General features: G+C 43.9%; 1 protein-coding gene across 4 annotated transcripts in view; it reads right to left on the reverse strand.

Moving 5' to 3' along the window:
- Positions 1-20190, reverse strand: part of RBKS (ribokinase) — a 65107-nt gene that overhangs the window by 29506 nt on the left and 15411 nt on the right. For 3 of the 4 annotated variants that reach the window (XM_083732664.1, XM_083732666.1, XM_083732665.1), the window contains 4 exons: positions 19818-19950; positions 16112-16175; positions 11319-11381; positions 3256-3420 (listed from right to left, as the gene is read on the reverse strand). In XM_083732664.1, the coding sequence (XP_083588790.1) occupies positions 3256-3420; positions 11319-11381; positions 16112-16175; positions 19818-19950 (425 nt within the window). Of the gene's footprint in view, positions 1-3255; positions 3421-11318; positions 11382-16111; positions 16176-19817; positions 19951-20095; positions 20116-20190 lie in introns of those variants that run through there. The other variant, XM_083732667.1, reaches the window with a different exon arrangement.

Raw genomic sequence — 20190 nt, forward strand, 5'->3', positions numbered from 1 at the left:
TACTTCAAGCTTTGTTGAGCTGGAAAAAAATATATATTTTAATTTTTTCGAGGGGCAAGGGAGAGGGACTTGCAATTTGATTTCAAGACACCATAGCCATATCCTCCTCCTTTCCATAAACTTTCTGCCAATGTGATAAGCAAGGTTGGCAGTCCTAGTGCAGTCAGAGGCCATTTCCCCCCGTGCGACTCTGTGAGAGGATGCCTTGTAACAACCTTCCAGCGGCATTGTTGAGGGGCAGGGGGTGGCTGTTCAATGGGGCAGCCACTCCTCTCTCCCAGTGAGGGAACCGACCCCGGATCATGCTAGCAGCACCCAGCAAAATGGTTATTTAAGAAAGGGGAAATGGGGGGGGGGGGAGAGATTTGCCTAAACTATGCAGAAACTAAAATGTAAGCACTGGAAATGAAGTAAGGTTTTTCATCACTCCATCCCTCAAAATGGTTGAGAGCACACTTTTGTAGTATGAGAAACGAGCTGTGAAGATAGGGAGGCACTTTCTATCCCGTTAGAGTACAAGCAAATTAAAGGAAAGGAGCTGGAATACGTCCAAGGCAGGTTGCAAAATGCACGGGAGGATAATCCGTACAGTAAATAGAAAAGGCTGCTCAAGCGACTACCAGCAATCTAATGCGACAGGGCAACCAACTCCCTATATTCTGCTGACTGTGTGATGGTAGTTTGGCACAATGCTCTCTAGCTCCATCAAGACAAGGTAGGGTGGAGAAGGCAAGCAAAGCAGCATGCCACCTACTGTCTCCTGTTGCAATGATGCAAGCCCCTACTGTCAGAACTGCTGGCTTAGTCAGAGGGATGGCAATCTGAGGTCTGCAGGCCACGTCAAGGCCCATCCCTGTCAGCTTGTGGTGGCTTGCCTGCAAGCTGGTTTTCTTTGAAGCAAAGTGGGCAGGGGTCCACCCCTGGCGAGGGAGGGATAGCCTTAGTAGGTAGGTCAAGGGGTCATCCCCCCCCATTGGTGGCCACATTGCTTCAGGGAGCTACATCCCGGTGGTGGACAGGGCCAGAACCATCCCCTTCTCTCTCTCTCTCTCTCTCTCTCTTTCTGCCACCCGCTTCTCTCTTTCCCTTGCATCACCCAGTGGGCTACCTGGAGGGGGCACGGGGGGCACGGATCACTCTTGCCTGAGATCTGAACTGACGGCTTGCAGAAGGCTTTTGAAATTAGACTGAAGGTGAAACCAGGGCCATAGGTAGCTCACCCCTGCCCTAGGGGCTTGGAAGCTCCTTCATTATATACCTTTAGGCACCAGGCAAAAACATTCCTCTTCAACCTTTGGTTTATTGACACCCAAAGCCCCCTTAGAATGTGTGTGGGGTGTGTGGTTAATTGAGTTGTTCTTGTTCTTATTTTTATTATTTATTTTATATTGTGATTTTATCTTGCGAATCGCCCTGAGACTTGTGGGTATAAGGCAGTATAGCAATAATTATTATTTTTTTAAAAGCAGAATGGTGGGTGAATCAATGTTTTTGTTTAGGCACTTCTGAGAAAGCAGGATCCATAAATGGGCGACTTCAGCTCTTCCATTTAACTACTCAAGCGAACAAGAAGAATAACATTCGAGTCGAGAGTGCTACAATCGCTTTGGCATGCTGGATTTAATGACCTGTCCGGGCACTGTGCCAGTCAAAACAGAGGCCAGCGCTTAGACAAAAGCTGCCACAGGGACCTTTAATGACTACTAGGAGGACAGTGAGACATTGGCAAATGTAACACTGTCGGTTCGCAGCCTTGTAAAACGGGGGTAAGTGAATGGGGACAAGAGGGCTTACAACCGTAAGCTTCCGTTTCCTCACTTCCCCCTTTCTTTTGAGCATGGCATCTCAGTGTGCATCTGTTAAACACAAATAGTCTAGTGTGTTTCCTAACATAAACCCCTGCATTAAACATGCAGCATCTGCAGACTAAAGGAAAGGAAATGCCACTAACACACTCCAGCTGGGAGGGTGTTAATACTGCGCAGTGTTAGCAAAGTGTTTATGGGGATGTGGTTATACAAGGCAGTTTGACATGTTTGTCCTGTCATCTAGGGCAGAGGTGGCCATAGATTTACTGGAGTACGGAGCACAGTGTGACGAAAGATGGAACGGTTAGGATGGTTCTGATCTTCCAATTACACAGTCTCTTGCCTTAACTTGCTAATGCCTTTCTTGCTCACATTCACCTAATATATATTTTTTTATTTTTGGTTTAACACGAGTGATGTAATGAAACACTTAATAATGTGCCCTTGCTGCTACAAAAAGAGCTCCTTCAACACTAAAAAATTTATTATGGCACAACAAATTTATTATGGCCACTTTGTAAGATGCACAAGGTTGTCACTCTAGCCTAGCGCAGGTGTGCACTGTTGAAACAAATGGGTTTTCTAAGCAAAAGATTACACAAACTTATGCATGTTTGCTCAGAGTAATTCCAATTGAATTCAATGAAGCATCCTCTGAGGTTAGTGGGTATAGGACTGAAGTTTTAGGAACTCCTGGGGTAGCAAGTAAGGAAAACAAGGAGAACGATTGTTGGCGAAAGCAACATTCAGAGGTGTGACTGTTGCAGTAAAGGGTCATGCAGAAGAATTTAGCCTCACTTTCCACAAAACATGGTTTATTGTTATGGATGAAGCAAAGATTGTGGTTTAAAACAAACTCTGGCCAATTTCTAAGCAAGCCAACTTCAAACTATGGGTTTCGAAGTTGGCTTGTTTAACTAACCAGTTTGTTTTAAACTCCAGTCCCTTGGGCCGTACATAATGACAAGCAGTGTTTTGCAGAAAGTGAAGCTATGTAGTCTCCCTTCCAGAAATGGAGGAGGAAGAAAGGCAGGAGCATAAAAATCCAAGGCTTGCAATGGCTTCTTGCTGCTCGTGCACAGAACACTAAACCATGGTTTGGCATTGCCTTCCCAACTTATGTGCTCCAAATGTTTTCAGGCTAAAATTCCCATGGAGAATGATCAGGGATGATGGGACATCCAAAAGATATGGAGGGCATCAGTTGGAGGAAGGCTCCGTGAACCCAGCCAGTGAGTATGTGCCTCTTATGACAATTAAGAGATGAACTTTGTCATGCCAATCAAATGAAATCATAGTTTCGCTCTTCTTTTCAAATCTGGCACAAACTGCCAAACACACGTCACCTTCTTTTCCACTACTGAGTTTTAAAAATAGTCCTGAAGCCCTGCTGCCTATAAAAACATTTTAAAAGAGAGCAAATAATTAGGACAGATTATTAGATTACCTCCACTGGTCTGTGCCATTTTCAGGGCTTCCAGAGAAATAGCTGGGGTTATTTCAAGTTGGCAGACCATGACTTTAGCGTTTGAGATGACGTGCGCAGCCCTCTTTAAGTCATCAGAACTCAAAAGCAAATTTGCTCCTGCAACAATGACGATAAAGTTTTCCCCTAAAAAACAAACCAATTCTGATTTTTAAAATGTTTACAAGTAACCATGCAACCAGTCTCTTTCACAAAGGGATGGATTCTACCCACACAGCTGTACATCTCCCCTTCGCTTCAATCGGAGCTTGCACCTGGGGAACTTCATGCTACGTTGTCGTCTAAAATAATATTATGGTTTGAGCTTCCACAGGCTCAAGACGATTCATCAGATGCATGAAGCACACTGGAGAGACACATCCTTAAGTCAACTGATTCCTAAGTGTCCATTAACATTTGTCTAGAGGATGCTTCAACTGAAATTTGTTAGTGGAAAACTTTTTGGTCCTAATACAGAATGCCTGTCCCTATATATGAAAATGTGTGTGTGAGAGAGAGACTCGCTTTCGCCTGTCTACCACTGGCACATGACTCTCAAGAGCGTTGGTCAAAAGGGAATACAACCCTAGGTTTTAAAAAAGGATCTGTTCAAAGTTCTTCTAATAAGGGCCCTTCAAGGCTGAGATTAAGACAGTGTGGGGACAGAAATCATTCTGATGTGCTTTTATTTGTTTGCTTATTAAAAATATTTACATACCACTATTCCTAAAAAGTGTCAGAGCAGTTTACAACAATTATACACAAAATCATTCAATTAAAACTATATAAAATGTTGAAATCAGAAAATAGCCAACTATTATGCAAAGATGTTATTCTTAATTGCCTGCTTAAACCTGACGGAATAGAACAGTTTTCAACAGCTGTTTAAAAATTGAGACAGAAGGCACCTACTTGATGTTTCAGCATGTGTGTTTGTTTGCTTTTTAAAAAGAAAAAGTACTGTGATGACTAGAACTTGCAAATAAGTGGACTAACAATTCTGAAATAAAACAAATAAACAGCAAGCGTCAAGTTATTTTAGAAGAGCCCACCGCTTCCTTGGAGCTCCTTGGAAAAGACACCACAACTTCAGATTTGTATTTTGATGATGACATCAGAACTCAGTTATGTTTCATTACACTTTATTCTGAGAGGGGTGGGTGGGGAGGGGAACGTGACAAGGGTCTGTTGCTTTCGGCAGCAGCTTGTGTTTATCATAATGTATAGCTCCAGCTTACTGTAGCATGCAGCCTTGCCTTTAGGGCGTGTTTTACAGTGGTGCTGTTGCACATACTGCACATCCAAGCCAGAGAATGGTACAACTGCCTGGTGCGATTATATTCCTGGAGTCTCCATGACCCCAGGGAAGGAGATGTCAGTGCTGCTTCACCACACACTACACCGAGCCTGGCTTTCCTCCACACCAGTGTCTGCCTGCTCCTGAAGTTACTGCTATCGCTAGGGAGTGTTGCTAAGGCCATGTACACATTAAAGGCTTAAAATACAGTGGGGCTGTGTTTCAATTCCATGTCGGTACACGGTGTCATGGTTTGATGTGTTTCCACTCCGGCTGTGTGTCGGTCAAAGGAGGGGCTTGAAATGCTAAGAAAGAGTTTAAACTTCATCTCTGTGATTCTGCACTTTAGACTCCTCTCTTTCTTGGGAGTAAATCCCATTGCATTTGGAAGATGTATTGGGTCATTAGCTGCAGCCACAGGAAGCTGATCTCGGGGGTGGGGGGTGGGATGCAGTTGGAGGGATTAAGCTTCACCAGAGAAGGGTTGAGGCTTGCAAATCATGAATGGTCACCTGACTGGCTGTGGGTTGGTTGCAAAGAAAGAGCTAAGCTTTAGGAACACAGTATTTTTCATGAATGAGACTTCCAAGTGCCTTGCGTGCAAAAAAGTACCTCCCAAAAATACAGTGATAAGATAACATCATGAACTCACAGGGAGGAATTCAAGTTTCCAAAGCAATTAGGCCACTGGTAACATAGCTCAAACAGTCACATGTTAAAGCTTATTTTGGTTAAAGCCCAGGCATTTTGCCCTTCTCTTTTCCCTATCAGACAAAAGACCTGTTCTCCGAATGTGTGGAGGGACAGTGGGAGAAGATCACACATGCTAACCGTAACTACAGTATCTTAATTGGTCCTGCTCATGTGTTGAGCAGGAAAGTCTGAAGTGGGACACACATTCTGCTAAATGCACTTCAAATCCTTGCTGAGAATGCAGTTTGAATCCTTGTGTCTGAATTCATGCAGACTTAAGACTGGGATCCCTGACTGCATGAAGAATTCAAAGTGTATTCAGCCAAACACCATTTGATTCCCCATTCAGACTCTCCTGCTCAAGGCACCAAGGCCTGAGTTATGGGTGGTCCAGTGTGTGTCTTCTTTCCACATTCTCAGTGAATGTCTGAACAGGGGAAAGAAACCTGCCTATCATTAACGTGCCCACCAAGAGCCCCCGAGTTGCACCTAATGTGCGCTGCACAGTGCCTGTTGTCCGTTCCCCATGTCTGGGAACAAGGTGAACTAGAGATGGAGATGGAGCAAACGTAACTGAAACAGGTTCATGGGAGGCTGAGCTTGGAGCTGGCTTATGGGAACATGATAAACAGCTGCCATCCCAGCACAAGTCCAGGAAGCTCCTCCCCATTCCAGCTCAGCTGCTGGATCTCAATGCACACCTGGTTCTTCTCTAGCTCCCTCCCCCTCCTGACTAGACTGCTCCCCACCCATAGTGAAGCACCAGGCAAGAACTCATCTGCCAGTTCTGGATTTCTTTTGGCCCAAACACCACCGCAGCCCCTGTATATGTGTGCATGTGTGCTCTACAGGTGAAGGCAGAGTCTGTGCCAGAGACAAGCATTTGTGTGTGGGGGGGGTCATGGGGGCAGGCAAATTGTTTTCAGGGCTGGTAACTAGAGAGCTTGACTGTGACAGCATTTTCTTCAGGATCCTCAGTGGTGCTGAGGGGTCTTCACAGTCCCCCTCCTCTTCCTGGGATGAGTTCCTCCTAGAGGCATTGTTGGATTGCACTCTTATCATTTCGTTTCTGAAAACCCCAATAGGAAGGTACTCGAAACTGTGTGAAAGTTTGTCCTAGATAACATTGGTCCTAGATATGAAGCACATGATGCAATTTGTTGCAAAGCTTCCAAGACTTAAGAAGAAAGGAATCCACTTGTTGAATGACACCAAAGTCCAGCGGTTTATCGTCAACAATGGCAATCCAGTTGTCCCTGGGAGATTCTCAAACAGTGCACGACTGAGATAACAATTACCAGTGTTTGCAGTGGTGCCTTTTAATCAGAGAAATACAGTCTATCTAACAAAGTTTTCCCATGCGCCTAAGGACTTCCACTTGCACCCCCTCCTAAACCTTGCTCTGAAAGGATGGGGAAACCCCAGAACAGATTTGTGAAGTGCAGAAGGAGCAAGAAAACAAAGAAGATAAGTTCTGTTTATTTATTTATATTCTGCCCTTCATCCGAGGATCACAGGGATAAACTTGTTGCTCAAGTGGAACTCCTTGCATGGCTGGGATGACCTTGTTGGATACAACTCAGAATTTCAGCTAAATAAAGTTTCCATTTTTAGCCACAATGGCCATTAAGATACTTACCCACCTGGTTATTTATTTTTAAGTCCATATAAGCTAGTGGCCACTAAATATATCTCACACCACAGAATATGATAACTATTGACTGCATGAAGAACTAACTCATTTCGTTTGTTCTGACCGAACCGTTGAGACACCCTGAATTCTAGAAGGGCATCCAGAATCTGGAGCAAAACGAACACATTACAACCCCATATCAAGTTGTTAAGATCCCAAATTAATGTGGGTTACATTTATTAATATCTGTTGGGAGCTGCCCAAAGTGGCTAGGGAAACCCAGCCAGATGGGTGGGTTATAAATAATAAATTATTATTATTATTATTATTATTATTATTATTATTATTATTACATTAGGGTCTAGAGTGGAGAGATTGGGAAAAGGGCAAAGTTCCTGCACCTTCGAAGCTGTATCAAAAAGGGAATTTTAGAAGGTGCATCTTGCAGGACTATTGAAGTGCTGAAGTCCTGTCCTCTTTATTTCCTGCCCCTAATTCTGGGATATAAATATCATTATCCTCTCTTATTATTTTTAAGAGGGAGACAGTAAAGCAGAAAAGGAACTGCAAACATATTGTGGAATAGAAAATAAGCACTGTTAATTTGCTTTTTTTTAAAAAAGTGGGTCCCAGGTCTGAAATGTCTGAAGGCTACTGTTTTATGGTGAGACTGAGAATTCCACACTAGGAAGTGGATTAAGTGTCAAGCTGACCAAGATTTGCAGGTGTCCTTTAATCTGGAGCATCTAGCTAGTGTTGCTGGACAACAGTGACCACACTTTGGCACACTGTCACAACAACCTCAGCAGCAGAATCAGCATTCCTGTGTATCATTTTCTAAACCACCTTTCTTCTGGCAAGCAAGTTACGACAGCTCGCTGGGTGACAGTGTTCAAGTAGCCAAGGTCAAGCTGTGGGTGGAGCTCCTCTGTTTTTACCTCTTGCCTACGATGTTGAAAAACCCAACATGCACCCCTCTGGCTGTACAACAGCTGCCAAGTTTATTAAGCTAACACACGAGATCCACGTAACATCTCCCCACGCCCCTCCAGAGTCAAAGTTTGTGTTTGACATACTTTTTTTTAATCTTACTTCTTTAAATTTTACATGTGTGTAAATACACACGCACACACACAAAAGCTTTCACTGGTATCAAGGTACACTTAAGACCTTTTGTACTCAGGCATCCGCATGCATGGAAAAAAGTCTTTCTTCAGTCTTTGTGTAATGATTAATTAACAGCAAAAGATACAGTTAAGCTGAAGCAGGCGTCTGCTGGTTTCCTGGTTTGGCTCCAACTCTGAGGGGGCCCTTGGCAAACTGTCTCTGTCTCCTGCATTGGTGGGACCAACACTTACCTGGCAGTGTTGGTGGGTGGCAGCAGTGCTACAGTGATCTCCAAGCTGCTCGGCAACAAAATGAAGCTGAACGTTCAAGGACAGATAAAAGAAAGAACGTCTTCACCCAGCGCATTGTTAAACTATGGGACTTGCTTGGACATGAAGAAGTGATGGCTGCCAACTCAGAATCATAGAACAGAGTTGGAAGGGACCATGAGGGTCATATCGGCCAACCCCATGCAATGTAGGAATCTTTTGCCCAACGCGGGGCTCAAGCCCACGACCCTGAGATTTAAGAGTCTCATGCTCTACCGAATGAGCTATCTAAAAGAGGATCGGACAAGTTCATGGAGGACAAGGCTATCAATGGCTATGTTCTACCTCCACTGTCAGAGGCATTGTGCCTCTGAATACCAATTGCTAGGAATTGCAGGAGGGCAGAGTGCTGTTGCACTCATGTCCAGTTTGCAGGCTTCCCAAAGGTGTCTGGTTGGCCATTGTGAGAACAAGATGCCAGACTAGAAGGGTCATTGGCCTGTTCCAGCAGGCTCATCTTACACTCTGCTTTTTAGAATTTCCCAGTGTCCCAGAACAATGCTACATCAGAGGTACTGTAGCAAAGCGAAGTGCTGGATGACCTCCCCAGGTCTTTAGCACAGTGCTTGGCCCTGCCAGGGTTTTGAGCCCCCAGAAGCTGCCCAGGGAAGTCACGGACTTGTCCTGGCTTTTATATATATCGTATAGCAGCCTATTTTGGTGCTCTCAGCTAGACTGGCCAGTATCCTTTGAGGCTTCACAGTCATAACATGCCGACATGCCCGATCAGAGGCCATGCCGGGGAACAAAGGAGATGTCATTCTCACCCAGAATTACTGTGTTCCTCCAGCACTATCTCACTAGACAGGCACAAGAAAAGCACGTGAATATTGGAGGTGATCACGGAATAGCAAGATACTGAGAGCTTATTTCAGGACTGAACATAGGTTGGGAAGGTCGTCCAAAATGCCATGGAATGCCATGCAGAGAAGAAGCCCTAGCATGAGCGGAAGTGAATTTTGCCCTCCAGATCCCAGCCTATGTCTTCAAGTGCTGATCTTTGCTTTGTTTTTAATGGAACTCATGTATGGGGAAAACAAAGTTGCACCTTTGTCTTAAGCAATAGGTTCTGGGCAGGGTCAGCTTATCTGTACTAATTAACCTGATGTAGACATATCAGCTATTTAGCCCATCAAATCCTTGCTCAGAACAGAAATAGCTCCTAGAAAAGAGTATTATGGAATTTGATCAAGGATAACAAGTCAGCCATCCATCCTTTCCTCTTCCAGACTAGGGATGAATGTTCTCCTTTGGTTTGGTAAGCGCTAATCTGCACTTTTGGTGCTGGAGGAGACTCTTGAGAGTCCCATGGACTGCAAGAAGATCAAACCTATCCATTCTTAAGGAAATCAGCCCTGAGTGCTCGCTGGAAGGACAGATTGTGAAGTTGAGGCTCCAGTACTTTGGCCACCTCATGAGAAGAGAAGACTCCCTGGAAAAGACCCTGATGTTGGGAAAGATGGAGGGCACAAGGAGAAGGGGACAACAGAGGACGAGATGGTTGGACAGTGTTCTCAAAGCTACTAACATGAGTTTGACCAAACTGCGGGAGGCGGTGGAAGACAGAAGTGCCTGGCGTGCTCTGGTCCATGGGGTCATGAAGAGTCGGACATGACTAAACGACTAAACAACAACAACAATCTGCACTTTCCAAGAGGACATCTCACACGTAAGAACAAGTCAAACAATGTGGAAAATTACACAAAGCATTTGGAGGGAGAGACAACACAAGGAAGGGGTCTGCAGAATACTACAGTTCTGTCAATGCTGTCAGAGCCTGCTCGACCCCAAGGCATCCGCCCCACCAAAAACTCATATGTGGGTCAGTAAAATGTCATAGCAAATAGCCGGAAGACCCCAAGTTGTCATAATACTCGCTCTTATTCCCAGGATAGCTATATTCAACAGCAACAAGGGAACATCTTGTATCTCAAAGGAATGGTGGGTGGAGATAAAAAGATGACAATAACAAGGAAGAATGGAATGGCAGTTTCTTATGGTGGAACAAAACAGTTCAAGGGCCCTGGTACTACCTGACACTGCCTTGCCACTTTCTCTCCCCACCCCCACTACCTGGATGGGGAAGGTAAAAGGTAAAAGGTAAAGCAGCCTTGGACTATGGGGTTGCGGTGCTCATCTCGCTTTCAGACAGGGGGAGATGGCGTTTGTCCACAGACAGATTTCCGGGTGTTGTGGCCAGCATGACTAAACAGCTTCTGGCACAACGGAACACTGTGACGGAAACCAGAGTCCGTGGAAATGCTATTTACCTTCCCGTCACAGCAGTACCTATTTATCTACTTGCACTGGTGTGCTTTCGAACTGCTAGATTGGCAAGAGCTGGGACAGAACAATGGGAGATCACCCCATCACAAGGATTCGAACTGGCAACCTTCCAATCAGTAAGCCCAAGAGGCTCAGTGGTTTAGACAACAGCGCCACCCGTGTCTCGATCTGGATGGGGATAGCCTGGCTTTCGTTGGCTCTGCTGTGTAACCTGGGATTGAACCTGGGACCTTCTGCGTGCAAAGCAGATGTCCTACCAATGAGATACAGCTCTTCTCCCTTCTGTTATAAATGACCTTTTCTTGAAAATATGAATGGTACAAAACCTATCTACGAAGGCTTGCGAGAAAAGGAAGAGCAGGATAAAACTGCAGGTTTTATTGTTACCGAGCAAACTAATCCCGCAAAGCGAGGATAGTGTAAATGGGAAGAGTAATATTGTACTGACTAATGTAATGAACTGTAGAGCTGTCCTCCCTGGATGTTGTTGGGTTGGTTTTTCTTTTCTCTACCTCCGCTCCAACAGTTATTTATTGTCCAAGCGTGAGGAGAACTTTAGTTTTCAGTGAACGTTAAACCACAGTGCCACTTTAACTTTCAGAATCCCAGAAAAATGATTGATTCCCCACCCCCTTCAAAACCCAGCAACTTCATTAGAACAACAGTTGGGGAAAAATTCAGAATATCCCTAGATACCCACCTTCCTTGTTGACAATGATCGAAGCCGCTCCAGTAGCAGCATCCTCTGTTTGGCCCACAAATTCTAGAATAAAATAAAATAAATAAGGCGTAATGTTTTAGCACAGTACTTATGGCAATTTAAAAAGAAAGAAAGAAAAAAAGATGCCATTAAGAATAGTGAAAACTAGGATAAATCCACTGGGGTGTGTTTGTGTGTGTGTGTGTGTGTGTGTGTGTGTGTGTGTGTGTGTACAGTGGTATCTTGGGTTAAGAACGTAATTCGTTCTGGAGGTCCGTTCTTAACCTGAAACTGTTCTTAACCTGAAGTCCAGTTTAGCTAATGGGGCCTCCTGCTGCCGCTGTGCCGCCACTGCACGATTTTTGTTCTCATCCTGAAGCAAAGTTCTTAACCCAAGGTACTATTTCTGGGTTAGCGGAGTCTGTAACCTGAAGCGTATGTAACCCGAGGTACCACTGTGTGTGTGTGTATGTAGTGAACTGCAGCAATACCAGGGCGTGAGGAGAACCTCATACATGCTAAAATAAAATCACAAGACAATAAAAACAAACTCAGATTAATTAACTGCAGTTAATTCTCTGTTTCAGCAAAAGCGGGCTTTTAATATAGACTTTACTGGAAGCTGCAGTGTACTGTTAATTCGCGTACACATGGCAGAATAAACATTTATGTGACTTCTGCACACGGTGATGTCCACAGTTATACATTTCCCCAGCCTTGAACATACTGTTCAAGCAACTTCATTGGGTCACTTAGAATTCTAATATTATGAAGATTTTCTTTTTCTTTATCCACTTTTTTTGTGTTATATGTGCACAGTTTTACAAACTTCCTATGCCTCTGCTGGCCTGCTTTGCTGAGTAGAGGAAGAGGACTTTGGATAGAAATTATTAGCGCAGTGTTGATGTGAATACAGCCTCTGCATCTTTCCAAAGCAAATTCCCCTTTGGACCTCATAAACAACTACGAAAGAGACCACACAGGTGGCTCTTTTTCCTTGTGTGTAGCATCCAACTCAATACTTAGAAATGCCACCTAGCTAGCTTTCAAATGCTGTTAATATTTCATTGTAACTATTATAATGGCTGTTGATTTAGTTCCAGATTAAAATCTCAACTAATGATGGATTCAGAGGACAGTTTGTGTCTCATTACTATAATTTATCCTTCCATCTTTGGGGGAAGACTGTAGCTCAGGTACAGAACAAGTACTTTGCACTTGCATCAAACCGTGGCATCTTAAAGTAGGACTCTGAAAAGTCCTTGGAGAGCTGCTAACAATGTAGTAGACAATGCTGAACTATTATTATTATTATTATTATTATTATTATTATTATTATTATTATTATTAATTTCATTTATGAATCACCTCCCATAAAGCATCTTGAAACAACTTACAATACAATATAAAACATTTATATTATCTGTTTTTTGCAGATAAAGTTGCTCAGATTCGGGAAGAGGTAGACTCCACTGTGGAAGCAGGGCTGGGGCGGGAGAGTGCTAGAGTCCTGTCTAGTCACGTTGCACGGCATCAATTCCAATCTGTTACCTCTGAGGATGTGGAAAGGCTGCTTGGACAAGTGAAACCAACCACCAGTCTCCTTGATCCTTGCTCATCCTGGCTTATAAAAGCTAGCCGGGAAGGGCTGGGCGATGGGCTTCGGAGGGTGGTGAATGCTTTTCTCTGTGAGGGAGCCTTCCCAGACCCGCTGAAAGAGGCAGTTATTAAACTGCTTTTTAAAAAATCATCTTTAGACCCAGCCAATATGGCCAACTATTGCCCAGTCTCAAATCTTCCATTATTGGGCAAGGTGATTGAGCGAGTGTTTGCTGAACAACTCCAGGCATGCCTGGAAAAAGCGGACCATTCGGATCCCTTCCAGTCAGGATTCAGGCCTCATCATGGGACTGAAACTGCCTTGGTTGCACTGGTTGATGGTCTCCGGCGGGCTAGGGACAAAGGTGAGAGCTGTTTCCTAGTTCTGCTGGATCTCTCAGCGGCTTTTGACACCATCGACCATAACATCCTTCTGGACCATCTAGAGTGGCTGGGAGCACTGTTATACAGTGGTTCCACTCCTTCCTCCTGGGCCATGTTCAGAAAGTTTGGGGGGGGGATGAGTGTTCAGACCCCTGGGCTCTCACTTGTGGGGTGCCTCAGGGTTCTGTCCTCTCCCCCATGCTTTTCAACATCTACATGCAGCCGCTGGGAGAGATCACCAGGGGGTTTGGGCTGGGTGTTCATCAGTATGCGGATGATACCCAGCTCTACCTCTCTTTCAAATCAGAACCAGTGAAGGCGGTGAAGATTCTGTGTGAGTGTCTGGAGGCGGTTGGAGGATGGATGGCAGCTAACAGATTGAGGCTGAATCCTGAAGTACTGTTTTGGGGGGACAGGAGGTGGGCAGGTGTGGAGGACTTCCTGGTCCTGAATGGGGTAACTGTGCCCCTGAAGGACCAGGTGTGCAGCCTGGGAGTCATTTTGGACTCACAGCTGTCCATGGAGACACAGGTCAATTCTGTGTCCAGGGCAGCTGTTTATCAGCTCCATCTGGTATGCAGGCTGAGACCCTACATGCCCGCAGACTGCCTCACCAGAGTGGTGCATGCTCTAGTTATCTCTTGCTTCGATTACTGCAATGCGCTCTATATGGGGCTACCTTTGAAGGTGACCCAGAAACTACAACTAATCCAGAATGCAGCAGCTAGACTGGTGACTGAGAGCGGCCACCGAGACCACATTAACACCAGTCTTGAAAGACCTACATTAGCTCCCAGTACGTTTCTGAGCACAATTCAAAGTGTTGGTGCTGACATTTAAAGCCTTAAACGGCCTCAGTCCAGTATACCTGAAGAAGCGTCTCCACCCCCATCGTTCTGCCCAGACACTGAGGTCCAGTGCTGAGGGCCTTCTGGCGGTTCCCTCGCTGTGAGAAGCCAAGTTACAGGGAACCAGGCAGAGGGCCTTCTTGGTAGTGGCATCCCACCAGATGTCAAAGAGAAACAACAACTACCAGACTTTTAGAAGACATCTGAAGGCAGCACTGTTTAGGGAAGCTTTTAATGTTTAATAGACTATTGTATTTTAATATTCTGTTGAAAGCCGCCCAGAGTGGCTGGGGAAACCCAGCCAGATGGGCGGGGTATAAACTATTATTATTATTATTATTATTATTATTATTATTATTATTATTACAATTGCATATAAAGACAATTAAAACACTATTATTATTATTATTATTATTATTATTATTATTATTATTATTATTTGCCGCCCATCTGACTGGGTTGCCCCAGACACTCTGTGCAACTTACTGCAAAGTAAAACAACAAACACATTAAAACATCAAACATTAAAAACTTCCCTAAACAGGGCTGCTTTCAGATGTCTTCTAAAAGTCAGATTGCTGTTTATTTCCTTGACATCTGATGGGAGGGCATTCCACAGGGTGAGCACAACTACACACATAAAATCAATTCAGATCCAGGAAGATACCAATTGGGATAAATCTTTTTCAAGGCTTGTTGAAAGAGGAACGCCTTTAGGAGGTGCTGAAAACCCATAGAGGCGACACCTATCCAATATGCAATGGGAGGGTTTATTCAAAGGGTAGGTGATGCTGGCATCATTTGAAACTGATCTCCTTATAGGATGGCATCTGCAGGATGCCCTCTCCTGCAGAACAAAGTGATCTGTTGCATTTGGCTGGGATGAGGCAGCTGAGTGAGGATGAGCTAGATGGGCCAATGGTCTCTGACTTGCTATAGAACAACTCACTGTGTTAATACAATTTATTTATTTAAAGCATGTTTTTCCCCATTCCTCAGCCAAACAAACAAACAAACAAACAAACAAACAGGCTTTCAGGTCAATAAGAATTCCACTCTACAAAGAAAAAACACGAAAGCAGAAAGGAGCTTGGTCACTGTGGCACCTGTGCTGGGAACCTTACATTTAGGCAACTGTAATGGGCTTTGTGTGGGGCTTCCCTTAAGGCTCTTCTGGAAATGGCAGCTGGTGCAGAAGGCTGTTGTCTGGGTGGTGGGTGGCGCCCCTTACCAGGTACATGTCACAACTGGGCTATGGGACCTGTATTTGCTAACTACCAGTCGCCAAAACGGTTTGAAGGTGTTGTTTAGGGCTTTCTGCGCAAGTAACAACTCTGGACCAGGTTATCTAAAAGCCAGACTTCCCCTGCATTGCCAGGGACAGGGCATTAGGATGAACAAACGGAATCCATTTATCCACGTCACACTGTAACGATTTTCACTGGTGGCCCTAGTTGTTGAAGAACCACTCTGCTGAAAAAGGAGAGGTCCCATCCGTATTGGTATTCGGCCAGCTTTTTAAGACATACCTGTTTAAGCAGGCCTTCCCCTTGATCTCTTGACACGACTCTCCTGCTTCAATTACAGTGCTGTTTTATTGGGTATTTTAATTATGGATATTTATATTTTAATGCTTGTGTAATTGGTTTGCATACTTGTAAACTGCTTGGAAGCTTGCCCATTCATTTCTATGGGTCTAATCCAGTAGCCTCTGGCTGGCCTGTGCTCATCAGGATGGCTAAAGGGCAGGATGTGGACATGGAAAAGTCAGGGGAGTTCTAGCTTGGCAGCAGCTCTGCAGGTGGGCATACACCTGCAGGCTGCCACTGCCAACCCAGAGCTTTCCTGACCTTGGTACTGTCTCACCAGCCTTTGGGGGATGCCACTGCTGCCCCCACCCTCATACCGCTGATGGTCTGTGATTTACTTGAGTGCAACATAGTTAAAATATGAAATGTTTACCTGTGGGAATCCCATTTTTCTTAAAATTTTCAAGATAATCATTGCCAAAGGAATCCTTCCCAACCTACACAGCAAAGGTGAAAAAAACATTAGATCTCTTACATTTAGTTGATGTTATGCAACTATATATTGCATATGTGTCATAGCGTTGTATTCCAAATGCAAATATTCTATATCAATGGGGGGGGGGTACACTCTCTTCTTGTGCATCTTAATTTACTGAGGCTGTAGTTTCAGCAAATTTTAACATTAAAGCATTCTGCGCTCCTGTTTTGTAAGAACATTTCAAATACATGAGGTGGGATTTAACCAAGTTGTTCCGTGAGCATAACACGGTCCATTCAAAGAAGTGAGGGACTTCCTCCACCCCTTAAATCCGCTCTGGAGGTTTGGGGGAAGCTCCAAAGAGGTTTAAGGGGTGCATGGGGTGGGAGAAGGGGGTGGAAACATCTCAGTGTGAGAATGAATCATGTCCCCATGCACATACCATATGTTGAATTCCACCCAGAAAGTTTAATAGGCATATTATTTTGCTGTATCGCTGCAACTCATATTTAGGATTCTACGATGTCCCACTTGGGATTTCTTTCACCGTATAAAGTGATTGCAAAATAATGTAGTGTAAGGTCTCTCTGGGAGAAGAGTATTTTAAAAATGCAAAAATAGGATATCCATAAAATAAGCTCCACAAAACCAGATTTTTAAGCGAATGTTTAGCACCATGGGTTGAAAGTGATTTCAAAAGCATATAGCAAGACAAAGCATTTTAGAAGATGCTATTAAGATGCCATTAAAGAATATCACTGTTCCTAAGGGAGAACATAGACATCAGGGACACTTTGGTAAAGATGGACTATTGTGGTCAAAGACCAGAGAGGAATTAGACAAATAAACATGTCAAGTGGTTCTTGAAACTGAGCAGGAGCAATTTGTGGTTTCAGGATTCCCAGTTGGTCCTTGATTCCTATGTTAACATTTTACCAGAGCTGACATTAGCTATGCTTCCCTAGAGTGTTCTGTGTGGTTCAATGCATTAGGGAAGTGCAGAATGCAGCATAAAACCATTTAAGACTTTTTAAATTTTTCTTTTTGCTTCAAGCCACTGATTTCAGTCAGTTTGAAATAAAAAAAAATGGTACTAATTTCATAGAATTGTAGAGTTGGAAGGGATTGGATTCAAGGACAGGTCTTTGGGAAGAATATACCTTCTATTTGGGCGTCATTTCTTTCTTATGCCCCTTCCTTCAAGCATTTGATAACAAAAGCAAGACTCTTTGAATGGGAAGATAATTGGTTTTGCAATGATATGGTGCCCTCCTTATTTTTGGACTGCCCCTCCCACCAGTCTAGTATCCAATTTTTCAACATGATGTTGTTGGCTAAGACTGGCCTACAGAATCGAAATAATCTGTTAATCTGCAAATTAATTATATTGGGATGGACAGGAGTATTTGCAAGCATTTATTATTGAACTATGCCCTTTTAAAATGTGGGGTTTGGGGCAGGGTTATTGGGTTGTTGCTTTTATTTTGATTATGTATTTTGCGGTTTGTTTGTTTGTTTTTATTCTGTGAACCGCCCTGAGACCTCCGGGTATAGGGTGGTATATAAATTCAATTAACAACAACTATCTGTTCTGCATAACTAAATTCTATGGTCAACTTTTTAAAGAAGTATCTTTCTTATTTTTATTGCATAGGAATCTCAACTTTGTTATCAAAAATTAAAAATCTAGTAAAATGAATTTGGGATGGGAGGGATTAAATCATATTTTAGGATGCCATAATTCAGCTTCTAAATTCATTGTGGTCATAGACACACTCACACCGTTATGTAACGAGAACAGCAATGCTTTTTCAGAGGATTGTTCCCCACATCAGTCCTGCAAGCATCACAAATGCAGTTGGCAGTGACCTACGATTTGAAAGCTTTTTTACATTCCATACTTAGCATACCCAAGCCTTTGCTAACAAAGCACAACTGAGGTTCAGAGGCGACTTTCATTCTTAAAGTGCTGCAAAGGAACAAAACTGAAGCTTGGCCAGATAAAATGGAGATGCTGGGGGTGGATGGTCTGTTAAAGGTGGGTGTAGGGCCACAGTCCTTATGAGCACCGGTCAATTTGGCTTTGCTCCTTTAAGTTGATGTGTCTGTCTATGGTCAGGAGTTATTTTCACCAGTTGGGGGACCCCTTTCTGGAAGGGCTGTACCATTGTCTGGCCTGATTTGGCTATTTCGTGCCTTGACTAATGACATACACGGGCTTGCCCTTGAAGACATTTTTGGAAACATCAGCTGGTTCAGGATGCAGCAATACAGAGTTTGTTTGTTGGTTGGTTGGTTTTCATTAGTCCATTACAGCATTATTAGAAGTCCAAGGCGCAGGTTTCAGCCTTCAAAAGAGGAGTGGAGAGTTTGTGTCCGAAGGTTAAGACTACAGCTCCTATCACCCCAGATCATTGGACATGCTTGTCTAGGACTGATAGTCAGGACTGATGGGAGTTGGGCTGAGTCCAATGACATTTGAAAAAATAGGAATATAAGAACATAGGAAACTTTTATTCTGATTCAGACCATAGGCTCATCTAGCTCAGTATTGTTGACACTAAATGATTTTATGTATTTGATACGATTCTACGTATTTGATATTTTATGTGAACCGCCCTGAGACCTTCGGGTATAGGGCGGTATAGAAATTAAATAAATAATAAACTAAAAATAGTAACTGGCAGCAGCACTCCAGAATGTCAGCCAGGGGGTCTCTCCCAGCCCTTCTTGGCGATGCTAGGAAATGAACTTGGGACCTTCTGCATGCAATACCCACTGAGCTACAGCCTATCCCCATCTCAGATGGTCTGCATCTGGGATACCTTAAAGACTATCCACTCCTATATCTCTATTGAGCAGAGCTATAAACGGTGCCACTAGCATCTCAAGTAAGAATACTGCTACTAGAAACAGTGTCAGGGACTGGTGGAATGGTGGAGAACGCTTCCCCCTCCTGAACCTTCCAGAGAAGAGGAAGACAGTACAGATTTACAACAGTGGTTTGAGGAAAGTCACAGCTCAGAGGTAGAGGAAGGGCAGAGTTGGGAAATAATGGGAGAGGAGGAGGGGAAAACAGCCAGAGCAGCTGGCTGTCACATTATCACTAGAAAGCAATCCAGACCCCCTTTCTCCCAGAACCCAGTGAGAATTGAAAATAGGAGAGCAAAGGGCTCGTTGGCAAATGGCCCTAAGCAGCCACCGTACAGTGGGTGGTGCTGTTGATGACTGAAGAGAGAAGGGGGGTGGGGATTAGTCGGAGCAATGCCATTACTCTAAGAGGCAGCATTTCTAGGCCTCTCTCTGTGAATATTGAATAAAAAGACATTGGTAAGAACTCTCCCTGTTTTGTCTATTCCTGGCAGCCTGATGTGGTCGGATTCCCTGCAGCCTGACAAACAGAGCTTTTTGCAGTGGGGGTACCCATTATATCCAGTTCCCTCCTGAGGAAAATATGCCCCACTTGCCCCACTGTTGTTTTTAAGGAAAGCAATAAAGACCATGCTTTCTAACCAGACTTCTGAGGAGCTAGCTTAAGGTGCACTGCTAGAAAGCTGACTTGAACCCTCTGCTCTTAATTTGTTTTTCACTGTTGCTTTTTAAAAATACACTTACGACCATACGTATATTTGGAACAGGTGTGAACTCAGAAGACGCTTACCATGCATATCATGGAGGTTTTCGCCCCAAGTCGAGCAGCTTGGACACACTGGTTGGCACCTTTCCCTCCAAATCCAGAGAAAAACCTGTGACCGTGTATGGTTTCTCCAGCTTTTGGCAGGCGTGTGGTAAGGCTGGCAGTTAAAGAAAGAAATATAATATGGGGTTTGAGTGAATTAACAACTGAAATCATAAGAATTACAAACCTCATACTAATTGGGCATATACATAATGTAATAGAGGAATCAAAGCTATTGGGATACATCCAAAAGTACTTACAATAGTAATCCAGTACAGTGGTACCTCAGGTTACAGATGCTTCAGGTTACAGACTCTGCTAACCCAGAAATAGTACCTCGGGTTAAGAACTTCGC

Source organism: Podarcis gaigeae (genome assembly GCF_964106915.1).
Source record: "Podarcis gaigeae genome assembly, chromosome: 3".
Taxonomy (NCBI): Eukaryota; Metazoa; Chordata; class Lepidosauria; order Squamata; family Lacertidae; genus Podarcis; species Podarcis gaigeae.